The sequence below is a fragment of the Cervus canadensis genome, chromosome 21 (genome assembly GCF_019320065.1).
Source record: "Cervus canadensis isolate Bull #8, Minnesota chromosome 21, ASM1932006v1, whole genome shotgun sequence".
NCBI classification, from domain to species: Eukaryota; Metazoa; Chordata; class Mammalia; order Artiodactyla; family Cervidae; genus Cervus; species Cervus canadensis.
This window is the reverse complement of record NC_057406.1, coordinates 4,941,775-4,956,298: the sequence shown is the minus strand read 5'-3', so window position 1 is coordinate 4,956,298 and position 14,524 is coordinate 4,941,775. Positions and strand designations below refer to the sequence as shown.

General features: G+C 55.1%; 1 protein-coding gene across 3 annotated transcripts in view; it reads right to left on the bottom strand.

Moving 5' to 3' along the window:
* SHISAL1 (shisa like 1) overlaps nucleotides 1-14,524 on the bottom strand; it is a 137,501-nt gene that overhangs the window by 21,335 nt on the left and 101,642 nt on the right. For all 3 annotated transcript variants that reach the window (XM_043441014.1, XM_043441012.1, XM_043441013.1), the window contains exon 4: nucleotides 14,207-14,524. In XM_043441014.1, the coding sequence (XP_043296949.1) occupies nucleotides 14,207-14,524 (318 nt within the window). The remainder of the gene's footprint in view (nucleotides 1-14,206) is intronic.

Sequence of the window (14,524 nt, the reverse complement as noted above, 5' to 3'; positions counted from 1 at the left end):
TCCCCGCGCTCTGCAGCAGGACATTATTGCTTGTTTTATACATACTAGTGTGTATCTGCTAATCTCAGCTTCTAATTTACCCCTCCCCACACCTTTTCCTTTTGGTGACTGTAAGTTTGTTTTCTGTGTCTGTGAGTCCGCTTCTGTTTTGTAAATAAGTTCATTGTATCACGTTTTAGATTCCACATATAAGTGATGAAAGTGAAAGTCGCTCAGTCATGTCCGAATCTTCTTGACTCCATGGGCTATACGGTCCATGGAGTTCTCCAGGCCAGACTACTGGAGTGGGGAGCCTTTGCCTTCTCCAGGGGATCCTCCCGACCCAGGGATCAAACCCAGGTCTCCCACATTGCAGGCGGATTCTTTACCAGCTGAGCCATAAGGGAAGCCCAAGAATACTGGAGTGGGTAGCCTATCTCTTCTCCAGAGGATCTTTCCGACCCAGGAATCAAACTGGGGTCTGCTGCATTGCAGGTGAATTCTTTATTAACTGAACTACCAGGGAAGGGATATCATGTGCCATTTGTCTTTGTCTGATACTTCACTTAGTATGATAAGACCCATCTCTCGGTCCATCCATGTTGCCACAAATGGCACTATTTCATTCTTTTTTATGGCTAAGTAGCATTCCATCGTATATATGTATGTACGTATATATGTACCACATTTTCTTTATCCATTCATTTGTTGATAGACACAGGTTGTTTCCATGTCTTGACTATTGTAAATAGTGCTGTTATGAACATTGGGGTGCATGTATCTTTTTAAATTAGAGTTTTAGTCTTTTCTGGATATATGCCCAGGAGCAGAATTGCTGGATTGTATGATAGTTCTAATTTTACATTTTTAAGGAACCTCCATACTGTACTCCAGAGTGGCTGCACCAATTTGCATTCCCTCCCATCGCATAGGAGAGTTTCCTGGGAAAAAAGTAACCCTTAAACCAAAGATATGAGTGCTTAGAGCAAGTCTGGGTTTTCTTAAAAAAAAAAAAATGGCTTGATTTAAGATGAATTAAAAATGTAGTAAGTAAATAATAGTACAAGGGAGAGAGGTGCACAGGCAAGAGGAACACCCAGGAGCTGAACTTTAGGAAACAAATGTTGTTGATGGAAATGGCTTCAATTATTTCCTATTTTGGGGTCACAGTAAAATATGTGGGCACCCCACAGGTGAGGAGGCTTCCCAGGTGGCACTAGTGGTCAAGAATCCTCCACAATGCAGGAGACGTAAGAGACATGGGTTTGATGCCTGGGTCAGGAAGATCCCCTGGAGAAGGGCATGGCAACCCACTCCAGTGTTCTTGCCTGGAGAATCCTATGGATAGCAGAGGCTGGCAGGCTACAGTCCACAGGGTCTCAAAGAGTCGGACATGACTGAAGTGACTTAGCACACACATATACCGCAGGAGACGAAATACAATTAATTAACAGATGAAAGGCAAGGTGTTCGGCCCCATTAATAAAGCAATTTTAAAAAAGGCAAACCTCAGGCTGGAGTGGGGGCTGCACCCTCGGAAGCTGTGAGCAGGTGACTGTCCGTTTGGGAATGAGGCTGATACTAATACAAAGAGCCATAAACCTGTCACACCCCTAGACTCAATAATCCGCTTGCCTGGAATCTACGCAGAGGACATACTTCAAAAAAGGGAAAACCATAGACACATAAAAGAGTCTGTTGCCATTCCTAACTTGCCAGAGTATATTCCTTCCCCTTGCAATGTTTTCGTCATAGTAAAAAAAAAAAATTGTTAAGTTGTGTAAATGCCTTGCTGTGGGGAAATGGCTGATTTAATGCCAGCATGTGGAATCTGAACTACTGGGGAGCTGCTACAATGATATTTAGAAAAATTAAGTCAAACCCGCAGGGTAGCAGCTAATTTAATGTTAGGTGAAGAAAATTAGAATGCAGAGCTGTGAGTACAGTCATCCCCCATAACCATGGAGGGGGGTACATCCCAAGACCCCTGTGGGTACTTGAAACCACAGAGAGAACCAAACCCTATGTAGACCATGTTTTCTTGTATACATATGTGCCTATGATAAAGTTTAATTTACAAACGAGGCACAATTTAAGGTTAACAATAACAACTAATATTAAAATAGAACAATTATAACAATACACTGTACTAAGTTATGTGAGTGGGGTCTCTCTCTCTCTCTCTCAAAGTGTCTCATCGTACAAATTTAATGCCTTTTCCATCTATAGTAAGCAGTTAGGAGCCCCTGTGGCTGTTACTTTTGCAGTTTGAGACATGACAGCAAAACTAGCAAAAATTTCTTTTTTCTTTTTCACAATTTCCCGGGTAGAAGATTCATTCTTATCATAGATCTTAGCTGTTTTTTCTTTCCTTATTGGGAACTTCTGTCCTTTCACTAAAAGGAATCACGTACGGCTTCCCTTTGGCACAGCCAACCCACCAGCATCACTGTTGTTGCTCCGAGAGCCCATTATTAAGTACGTGAGGGTCACTTGAACGCGAGCCCTGTGATAACCGAGAGGGCTAAGTGACGGATGGGCGGAGCACCCCGCACAAAGGGGTTTCACATCCAGGGCGGGATGGCGTGAGATTTGATCACGCTACTCAGAATGGTGTGCAAATGAAAACTTATGAATTGTTCATTTCTGGAATTTTCCAGTTAATGTTTTTTAAACCAAGGTTAACCACAGGCAACTGAAACTGAGTAAAGTGAAACTTTGGATAAGGGGGCCTACTGTACATCATTCTTGGAAGCGTGTAAAAGCACGTGCATAAGAAAGCAGAAAATGCAAAACACCTGTGTACATGTGTGTGTGGCGAGGGGGGTGGGATTCTGTGGCTTTTGTTCTCCACTTTCATCCTAGCACTAATAACACACCAGTAATTACAATGAGCGTTTATGGAGGCTCCCATCACAGGCCAGGCCCTGTTCTAATCCTCACAGTCACCCAGCAGGGTCAGTCTCCTGAGGCTCAGAGAAGTGAGATAATTTGCCTGAGTTCCCCCACTGGCAAGTGGAGGCACGGTCTGAACCAGCTCTGACTCCAAGACCACGCAGCTGGGCTCTCTGCAAGTTTGCTGGCAGTGGCCGTGAGATTCTTGAGGCAACGTTTTCTATAAACCAGCCTGCACTGCTTTGCTGCTGTGTAGCCAGGACCTCCTCGGATGGGGCAGGGTGCCTAGGGGAAGGAGGCAGGTGGTGAGCAACCAGATGGAGGCGTGGGGGCTCCTGGTTGCTTCAGCCTCTCTTTGGGTCTCCAGAAAGATTCTGGGGCTGAAAGAGACCCTCACAATGGTGCAAGGGCAAGCAGGAAGACCCCAAAACCAAACCAAGCCAAACCAACCATGCAACCCGACCACATGCACGCGGCAGCCTTGACGGAGCTGGTGCAGAACCCATATGGTTTCCAGTCAATACTGCGTCCAGGCCAGAGAGGGCTTGGTGGGCTGGTGCCTGGAGCCCCTGACCTCATACCCTTTGAGGGACCCTCGAGGTCCTGCCCCAGGGGTGGGTAAGGCCTGACTTGCACAGGGAACCCATCATCGGGTTCAGCACGGGGCTGGGCACTTCGTGAGCACCATCTCAGGGTGCTGCTCCCACAGTGTGAGAGGTACTGGTGAGACCCCGCTTCCCAGTCCAGGGAAGCCCACTGCTCATGCACGAGCAGGGGACTTTGGAGTCAGCTAGACCTGGGCGTGAACGCCGGCTCAGGCACTGTGCAGCTCTGGGGAAACTGCTGACTCTCTCTGAGCCTCAGTTTCCTCCTCTGTGCACGGAGCCCAGGGTGCCCAGCTTCGCTCACCGGTTCCTCAATAGAGGGAGCTGCTGTGGTTAACAATAATGGCGCCATTCACTCATCCCATTTACCAGGTGCCTGCTGTGTGTGCCCGGCTCTGGGCAGACAAAGATGCAGTCACTCAGCACTTGGTTATTGAGCACCTACTTCCGGGTGCTGGGGGCATGGCCGGGCACAGGGCAGACCAATCCCATCTCCCTCAGGATTTCTGACAGCAAAGGAGACAGCAGACAAGAAATCAGCTCAACAGAGGTGGTGAGCTCCACGTAGAAACCAAAAGAGAAAAGGGGGGAAGTGAGGGGGGTGGTGGTGGGGGGTTGTTGCTATTTATAAACCTTGGCCAGGGAAGGCGTCTTGGAGCAGGTGACATCTGAGCAGGTGTCTGGTGGAAGGAAGGGAGCGAGCCCCACAGGTGTCTGGGAGGAGAGCGCTTCAGGCAGAGGGAGCAGCAGGTGCAAAGGCCCTGGGGTGGGGGTGGGCTTGGCCAGCTCAGGAACCAGGAGGCCAGTGTGGCTGGGGCAACTGGGAGAGGAGGGCAGAGGGACTGGGGAGAGGGGGTCTCAGTCAAGCTGTGTGGCCAGTGGGAGGCTGCTGGATTCACACCCTAGTGAGAGAGGTGTCGGTGGGTGTTGAGTCATGTTTGAAAAGGATCTCTGCTGCTGCTGGGTGTTCGGGGCGGGTGGGAGGCAGAGGAGAGAAGCAGAGAGGTTTAGGAGGTGAGAAGACGGACTGAAACGGCTGGTCTGGGGAGAAGGGCGTGGAGGGAGGGTTCTGGGCTCGAGCAGGTATACGGTTGACGACAGGACATGTGAAGTGGGACAGGAGGGCGCGCTCCGGCTGGCTCCGAGATTCTGTCCCAAGGAGACAGCAGGAGGGGGCGGGGGTCCCCGGGTGTGCTTGTCCGCCGTGTCTACTGAACATCCAGGTGAGTCTGGAGTCAGGGGAGATGGGAGACGGGGGTGGAGACGGAGCCAGGGGTCTGGTGCAGCTGGACAAGACCAGAAACATGGAGCTGGTGGATTTCCTGGGGTGATAAAGATGGGGAGAAGGGGGTCAAAGAAGAGCCCTCCGGCGTCTAAGGTTGGGGAGATGAGGATGGAGCAGTGAAGTGGACTGAGGTGCGGCCAATGAGGGCCTGAGAGCCACGAGATGTGATGCCCAGGACCTGGGGCTCCCTGCTTTTCCTCAGCATTCTCCCTCCTCCGGCAGCAGCCAAGCTGCTCTCTCTGCCCTTTCTCTACTTCCAGAAAACTCCTACTCATTCACTGAAATGCTTTCCCGTGCTGATTGCTCTCTGGTACTCGGCCGAGAGGGCTGTGGACCCTCGGGACAGCTGACTGCTATCTTCAACATCCTAGAAAGCCTGCCACACCCCGATGAGATGCTGGGGAGAGATGGAAAACATATGCACAGCCATTTCTATATGTGAGGCTCTTCCCATGTCTTGTTTAGGCAGACAGCACCCTAGCGAGGCTGATTTCAGCACCTGCTTTCCAGCTGAGGGCACTTTGGCTGAGTCACCTGCTGGAGGTCCTCCAGCCATCAAGAAATGGGGGAGCAAGATTTGAACCCAGGTCTGTTAAGCCTCCAGGTCTGCCCCTCACCACGCTGCTTCCTGCCTATGAAGAACCAGCAGGCGGCTGGCTTTGGAGCGGTGAGCACTCCATCACCGGGGGACCCGTGTCTGGGCAGGGTTGAGGAGGGATTTCTGGAAACCCTCTCATCCTGGAGGCTGAGGGAGGCGGGGCACCAGCAGAGCAATGCTCTGAGAGGGGAAGAGAAGCATCGCTGGGCGGGAGGTCAGAAGCCCCCAGGTGGCCCAAGAAACGGAAGCAGGTCAAGGAGCAATGGACCACCGCCTCTCGAGGCATGACGAACGCAGCATTAAAGCAGCGCTTATGAAAACTTCTCAATAATGCAGGCAGCGCTCTGTGACATAAAGCTGAGCTAAAAACCCAAGACACACAGTCTTATGTGTGAAGGCAGCAACCATAAAAGTGAAACAAGTCACTGACGACCCGCGAGGGCCGGAGGGGGAAGGGGCTGCGTTAGGTGGGGAGCCCCTTGGCCTGCTCCTCGCCTGCTCGCCATCGGGCAGGGGCGACTTTACGATGGAAAATTTGGCATGAAAAGAAAGGAAACTGTCACGGTGACTTGGTGGAGGGCTGAGGCAGAGGAAACAGCTTACACAGGGAAGTGATAACCAAGACCAGAAAGAAGGGGCCTGGCTCCCCGCAGCCCTGCCTCCCCAGGCATCTCATCAACCCTCCTCCCCATGACCCTGAGCCTTGGGGCGGGGGCGGGGGCCGGGAGGGGGCCAGACATGCGGGAACTGCCCAGGTCACGGGATTCAAGAGGGCAGCCGTGGATTCGAAATCTGGGTTGCCCGTGGCTTTCCCTCCAAACCACTTCATCCACCCGCTTCCCTTTTGCCCCAGTATCACAGTTTACTCGCTGGTGTGAGTGGGGAAAATCCCCCAGCAGAGCCCCAGGTCTCTTTGGATGTGGCCCACTCCTTTCTTCTGGACCCCAGGGGCTCGGGTGTCTTGAGAACCCAGCTATTTCTTTCGAGGGTTGGGTTGGGGCTCCCTGCGCAGGGAAGGAGCAGAAGGAGAAGGCTGTGAACCCCAGAAGACTCTCTGGGGGGCATTTCTGGCCTCTTGTGGAATATTGTCAGTGAAGGGGGTTTCACCAGAAAAAGAATCTGCTCATCTGATTATTCTAACAGAGAAAAGATCTCTGATACACGCTGTGTGCCGGGACAGCTGCTTCCTTTGCAGGCTCTGCGGGCTTGACCCCTCACTGCAGCCTGTGCACATTGTCTTTCCTACAAGAATACCCTCCCTGCTGTATTTTTATTTTTGCCTAACTCCTACTCGTCCCTAAAGGCCATTTCGGCCATCACCTTCTCCGGGAAGCTCTCCCTGATGCCCAGGATGGGCAGATGTCTCCTCTGGGCTCCCTCCAATCAGATCTGATCGCTCATTGCCACTGTCTGCATCCGAGTCAGTTTCACTGTGTGTCCGGGTGCCTGACCCAGCACAGGAGTGCGGGCGATTAGCTCCCATCCCTGCCCCTCTCTGGGCCAGAATTGGATGCCACACACCCCCTCTTCCTCCCTGTCCCTTCTCCTGCCCTCCGTCCTGCCCTGGCTGGACTCTGCCACAAGGAGCCGGTTCCTGCCCAAGGCTCCAGGGGGATGCGGAGGCCCTCAGGCTCTGTCTCCTGACTCCAGCCTGCTCCTCCCATCCAGCTCCCTGGACAAAGGGACCAGGCTGGAGACCTGGCCCTGACAGCCTGGAGCAGATGGCCTGGGTTCAAACGCTGAGTCTGCGATGACCAGCTAGGTGACCTTGGACCAATTACCTAAACTCTCTGTGCCTTGGTTTTCTTGTCCTTAAGATGAGGATTTATTTGAGAGCTAGGAGTGAGGCACGGAATCAGGCAGACAAAACCCTCACTCACTCTTACGTTCTAGCGGGGTTGGGGCAGGAACACGGGGCGCCCGACATGCGCGCTGGAGCAGCGCCCTCTACACCTGCACTCCTTTTATTTTACATTCGCTCCCCAGCACCAGACCCGAGTGTTCCCTCTTAGCCCCCACCCCCACGCTGATTTTCTCCACGGAGAAGTCCGGTTCTCTGCCCTCCCCAGGGTAAGGAGGGACAGGCCAGCTGCTGAGGGGAGAGGGAGTGCTCCCTAGGAATGGCATCCGTGCTCCCTGCAGTCCTACTGTGTGCCGAGCTCTGGGTTGGGCCCTTCCGTGTGCCCGCCTTCACCTCTCGTCATCACTGTTCAGAGCATGTACGGAGACTCAGAGAGGGCCAGCAACGCATCCGAGGACACACAGCAAGTGAGGCCTCCGGGCTGGGCTTTCCGTCACCACCACCCCCCTCCCTCAGGTATCCCCCCTCCCAGTCATCAAGCCACGCTGATGAGCAAACACTCTCCTGGACTTTCACCAACAGCCATGCGAACAGATGAAAACCGGGAGAGCTGGCAGAGGGTGGTTTCCCGTGTCAACCAGGCTGGGTAGGGGGAAGGCAGGGCCCAGCCAGGAAGGACGGGATCAGAGCGGACAGGGCCAGAGTGTCCAGACCCAGCTGGAAGCCCCGAGCACTGAAACTCCAGCCTGACTCTGAATCCACTGCCTTCTGAATCCCAGTCACGGAGGCCTCCTTGGTGTCTGATGTGACGCCAAGGAAAGAGGATATCTCGTCCTCTCCCTTTGTCTCCTAATTTTCTGGAATTTCTCGCCGTTGGCTGGTATCCCTGCAGAAACCACACACCAGAGACTCTGGTCGCAGAGCCGGGAAGAAAGCAATGGTTGCACTCTTCCCAGGGTGGGGGGCGGCTCCGGAGTCGGGCGAAATCCAGGGACCCCACAGGGGAGGCAAGGATGAGCTCTGCAATGGGCTGGGTGGGTTCTAGGTGAGGGAGGGGGGAGGCAGAAGGAGGCTGTGAGATCGACAGGGGTTGCGGCGGTTGGCTCATGACTGGACTTTGTTCTGGGAGACTTTGGACTAGAGAGACCCTGGCTGAGGTCCGTGGACTTACTAGTGTGGCTGCAGGTCACTTAGCCTCTCTGGGCCTGTGTTTGCTCATCTGTAAAAGGGGATGAAAAAGCTACACAGCTCAGTTCTCAGGGCAGAAGTTATCAGGGAAATAATGATAGGGGTGGGTCTAAACAGTAGGTGTCACCAAGGTTTCCAGGGTTCAACTTGCTCCCCTGTGTCTTAGAGAGAAGAGGGCAGAGCCTGAGGCTTTAGAGAGAGTGAGGTAGGCTGGGGAGGGTCTTGGGGGCCAGAATAGGAGCTGAAGCCCCTTACCTGGGGGGGATGGGGAGGTGGGATGAACCAGAGGGAACCAGGCAGAGACTGTGGGGCGGGGCGGGGATCCTGGAGGGCAGTCAGAACATCATCGGGTCCCAAGACCTCACTGTGAGGTCAGGCTGCGATTGTCCCCATTTTACAGATGAGGAAAACGAGGCTCAGACAGGTCCAGAGGAGTCAAGCTAGGATTCAAAGCCAGGAGCATCTGGCCGCGATCCCCAGTGACAACGACTCACAGGAATACGGCGATACAGCAGCAGGGGGATAACACTGAAGAAAAACAGCGTGCCACGTGCACAAGGGAGAGGTGTGAGTCACCTGCTCGTGCCTGACTCTTGGCGACCCCGTGGACTGCAGCCCACCAGGCCCCTCTGTTCATGGGATTCTCCAGGCGAGGACACGAGTTCCTTCTCCAGGGGTACGTGATGAGCAAATATCGGGGCACCGTGTCACCACTTTTCAGAAGGAAATGAGCCAGGGGAGAGCCTGCAGGGGATCTCAGCAGGAGACGTTGCAGTATGAGGTTGCTATCTTGTAAATGAAGGGAAAGCAGGCTTCTTCCTGAAATGAACCAAAGGCAGCTGCCCTTGATCCCCTCGGACTGTCCCCAATCCCGATCCAGGCCAAAAGCTCCACAACTCAGGGGCCGTGGGGTCCCTGCTCTGGACAACGGTGATGAGAGGTGGCCTTGGCTGCCCCAAGACCATCCTGAGAGGTGAAACAGGCGGTGAGGATACGGCATTTCCGGTGAAGGAGATGGAGGCAGTGTGCGTCCGCCGGGACCTCAGAGGCACGTGATGCTCTGAGATGTGCGGCCCCTGATGCTCAGCCTCTGAAACTGCTTTTTAAGGGGCGACCTGGGGCCACTTCAGCCCGCGCATGGCTGGAGGACTTTCTGATGAAGAGGCTCCTCCCTGCTCCCGCGGAAGAGGCCATCCCTCTAGAGGCTCTGCGAGCCCCCAGCAGAGAGGCCACTGGCCCTGGGCTGCGGCCTGCTCAGTATCCCCTTTCCTGGCTGACCTGGGCAGGTCAACGAACTCCTTCTGGCCCCCCACCCCCCAGCTTCCGCATCTGAAAATGGGGCTCAACACCCCTACAAGACAAGTGGCGTGTGGCTGGCCCATTCGGGGTGAAGACTGCTTCTGCCCTCCCTGTCAATCCTGACAGGGCAGGACCCATACTGTGTTTATTTACCCAAATGTGAAATGACCTCGAGAATCACCAGCACTTGGGGATCAGGCACCAGGCTGAGTCCTGTACCAGGATCGGCCCGTCTACTTCTCAGGGTGATTATGACCCCTGCCTGGCATTTACGCGGGGACGCCGAGTCACTGGCCAGTGGAGCGGCCTGCCTGAGGTCGCAGAGCCCACATGTGGCACAGGTGGGCCTTGAATCCGAGCCATCTGACTCCTGCCCCAAGAGATGAGCTGCTTCTAGCAACGCCAACAGAGATGATGACACTAACATAATCCACTTACGAAGGATGATGGCTTTATGATTGACAGGTGCCAACCCCACTGATGGAGCCAGTGACGGGTGTCTGGGACGCGGTCAGCACTCAGCAGTTGCTACTTCCTTCTCTCTCCTGTCTCAGATCTGGTTCCCGTCTGTGTCTCTGTGTCCTGATCACCTGACACGGAGTCGATGCCTGCTAGCCGTCTGCAGGAGGGTGGGGGGTAGCGCCCACGGCCTCCTCCGTGGGTTTCTGAGCATTCATGGAGCCCTGCCCCACACAGGACTCGGCTGGGACACCGAGGATCAACTCAGTCCACTGCTGGGCGTCCAGGCCCAGCCCTCCTCCCAGCCACCGGACCGGGCATCGGCAGCCCCCTTGGGCCTCCCCTCCAGCGTGCCTATGATAAGCCTCCTGCCTCAGTCTCCCCTGGAAGTGTCCAGAGCTGGATCTTGACTCCAGAGTCCTCCATCCCCAAATAAGGGCCAGATCGGGCATGTGAGGCCCCCAGAAGAGGGATGCACCTCATGATGGAGACTCCGGGAACCAAAGAAGACCCCCTTCCTCCCCGGCCCCTCTTGCAAGAGGAAAACCCCTGGTCCTGCTTCCCGTGTGGGGAGAAGCTGGGCTGTGGGCCAGGAATGGAGGTGCCTCCAGGAGCTGGAGAAGCTGGGATCACCCATGTAGTACAGGACTGGGAAGGGGGAAGGGAGAGAGAGAGGCCACGAAGAGTTCTGGAGGTGAACGTCGAAAGAGAGAGAACGAGACAGACTGAGGGAGCAGCTGATGGGCTCCGTGCTTGAGGAGACGCGTCTCCGCGATGCCCCGGGGAAGCACTCACAACGGCTGGAACGTGGGTGTTTGGAAGACGCAGGTGACAATTCGGAGTAAAGCGGCCCAGACTCGAGCTCTTGTTCCGAGAGAAACACTGATGACAGCACCCCGCCCCACTCTCCAGCCACCCCCGACCCCCGGGCTGACAGCAGCCCTGAGCATGCCACAGCCCTCCCCTGCCTGGCCCCCACCCACCGCTGCCCACAAGGAGAGGCTCGTTAGACCTCGGCCAGCTCAGCCCCACAGCGCGGCTGCGCCCTCCTCCCGGCTGTATCCTCCCTGCCGGGATGGCTGCTCTCAACTTGGCCTTCGTTTGCCCTGCTTGCGTCTGCATCCCCAGCTCCCGCACAGAGTCAGGGAGGGAAGGGGCTGTTTGGGAACTTTAGCCAAACCGAGACAGGTCCACACCGGGAGGGGGCAGGGATTCCTGGCGGCCCAGAGGGTGGGGAGCCGCCGGCCAGCGGCACGAGGGTGGGGGCTGGAGCCAGACTGCTCACCTGCCCGCCGCCCCCATCACACACTCACCCTGCTGACTGGAGACCTTGGGATGGGTGCCCGTGTCGTGGGCACTTAGACCACAGGATCCTGGTGAGGATGAAAGGAGGCGAACAGTGCTCAGAACACAGCAAGCCCTCAGTAGACGTTGCTGGAGCCAAGGGTGCCCACTCCTTGAACCAAGGAGGCCCAGCAACACGAAGGTCTGCTCCGCTCTCCAAGTCCATCCCTCTTCCCCTCGGCTGGCAAACCACCAGCCCAAGCGGGAAGCCCCGGTCCAAGGTCACACAGAGTGTGGAGGGCAGAATGGGAGGCGGGCAGCACCCCGGGGACCCACTACCCCCCGTTAAGTCTTTGCAGGTTCCTGACGCTTGTTCTCGAAGGAAGGCTCACGTAGTGATGGAAACTCGGTTCTGAGTCTGACTCTGTGACCCAGGAGGGCACACAGAGGCCCTGAGCTCCAAAATGGAACATCTCCCCCTGCAGACAGCAGACCCTGTGGGCCGTGACCTCAGCCTCTCATACAGTTGCTGTGAACTCAGACGTCATGGACCACCCCCTAAAGCTTGCACGCTCTTTCCCCTCCACGGCCGGTTGCCTCAAACCTTATCTGGATTGCACGGAACAGCGCCTGGCACACAGGAGGCACATGATGTGTACCATGTGGAAAGGGGGAGACCTTGGAGACAGGCAAGGGTTAACAGCCAGGGAGAGACTAAGTACTGTTAGGACCAGATGCAGCAACTCAGAAATGGACCAACGCAGTCCCTTACGGTCCCTTATGCAGGGAAGCCATCCCAGGTCCTGTAGAGCGTGTGTGCGTGCTAAGTCACTTCAGTCACGCCCGACTCTCTGTGACCCTGTGGACTGTAACCTGTCAGGACCCTCTGTCCGTGGGACTCTCCAGGCAAGGATACTGGAGTGGGTTGCCTGCAGGCAGAATGGCCTCTCCTCGGAAGGACGGGCTCACATCATGGTCTTGTCAAGTTTACGGGGAGGGATGGAGGGATGGGGCAGAAGTACCTTCATCTACACAGTAGATTCTCAGCTCTCAGAACACTTGGCTCCTGGGAATGACATTTTCCAGTGGTTCTCAAACTGTCATGCCTGCAGGCATCACCTCCAGAGATTTCTGATCAGGAGGCTCTGGCTGAGACCCAGGCATTTATTTTGACAAACACCCCATGTGGGTCTGCAGTGAGAGACCCACAATTCAGGAAACCCCACCTTTGGGGTTGAGCCAACAGCTGTTTCATGGTCTGTAGCTTTGGGTGGGCTTGTGCGTCCCCTCCCTGCTCCTCAAAGTGAAGAGCAGCCCCTTCTCCACCCATCACCTCCACATCACCATGAGCCTGGCTCGGGTACCCTGCCCAGAGGACCCACCCAGCCCACATTTGTCCAACTGAGCTGAGCAAGCCTGCCTCTTTGTCTCCTCTGTGACAGATGGGGCAATTACTTGATCAATAAGCACAAGCTGATTTAAGTGTATCTTATTAATTATTTAAGTCATCCATTATTGAAAAGGTCACAATCTGTTAGCTACTTAAATGATCATGAAGTAGCTGGGCTGCGTCTCCGACAAAGAAGCGGCAACGGTTCACTGAGCACCTACTATGCGCCAGGCATTTTGTTTGATCCTCAGGACAACCCTGGGGTGGCGGGAGGTGGAGATGGGCAGTGTACGTCCTTACACTCTGCTCCTTCACAAGGATGGGCAGGTTAAGAGGGTGAAGGGACTTGCCTAAAGTTACAGAGCTGGTAACTGGCAGACCTGGGGCTGGGTTGCCTGTCAAGCTCATGGACTTGGCAGGGATCACCGTGTTGTAAGTTTCTGCACTGGGATCTTCCAGGTTGACTCAGTCCTGTTATGTCCTGGGATGACATACCCCATGCCCTGTATGCCCATGGCTGCGGCTCTGCCCCCGCAGAGTACCTGAGCCCCACACCTGACCCTGAACTTGAGCATCTCTGCTCAGCCTGGCTCCTCCAGGGGCTGGTGCCTCTCGTTGGTGCTGGCCGGCCACACAGTGGGGTCCTGCTCCAAAATGCACACACATCCCCTCCCCTTTCCCTCCAGCCCTGCACTGCCCAGGGACCCCCAGCTTAGGTTATTCCCCATCCCCCACCAGACTGGAGACAAATAGATGTGAGAATTGCAGTGACCATGAACGTGCTCCTGGGGCAGGATAATGGGGGGTCTGCTGGGGTAGCCACCCTATAAAGCCAACCAAGATCCCACGTCCCTTGCCGACTTTCTTCCCTTCCCCTGAGCCATCACTGAGCAGCCTGACTGCATCACCCTCAGATGCCTTTCTGTGACTCAGCATACATGCACGATGGAACCCAGTAATATGCTTATTATCAAACTTGATGCTGGAAAAAAAGCTTCTCCCTCAGTCCCTAGCAGATCAATTTGTGTCCTCTGACCAGACTGTGAAAACTTGGAAAGCCATCCAATTTCCCCTTTTGCCTTGGCAGCCAGGAAAGCCATCATCCAATTTCCCCTTTTGCCTTGGCAGCCAGGAAAGCCATCATCCAATTTCCCCTTTTGCCTTGGCAGCCAGGAAACTCGCAACTCCATTTCATGCTCAGCGCCAACAGCTCTGACACCAGAATCTGAGTAAAACAAACTTGCATGCTTTGTTCCTAAGCTCCATTTCAACCTTTCCATATAGGTACGTTATTACCAGAAGCCACTTCAAACTTTTCTTGGTGAATAAGCAAATAGTCCAGTAATCGACGAGCCAGACCCAGCAGCAATAACGATCTGGCATTTTCCAAGCTCGCCAAAGACAAGTGATGGTGGCCACTCACCAGGCGGACGAGCTCTGGAAGGTCATCAGCGGCGGGCTGTGGCTGTCTCTCCGCAGCGTGTGTACGGCCTGGGGGGCTTGCGGCAGGGGGCCCGGGGGAGGCTGGGGCTGCGGGGCCGGCTGCCCTGGCCGGGGGGCCCGGGCAGGGTTCCCCCACCGCCGGGGGTCCTGTTTCATCCACCGTCCGTGGATGCCCCACCGCGCCAGGTAAACCTTGCAGATGTCGTAGTTCATCGCCGAGTAATACAAAAGATCCAGAACCAGCAGCATCAACACGAAGAAGCCGTAGATCCACACACCCAGCAAGGCGGTGTAGTTG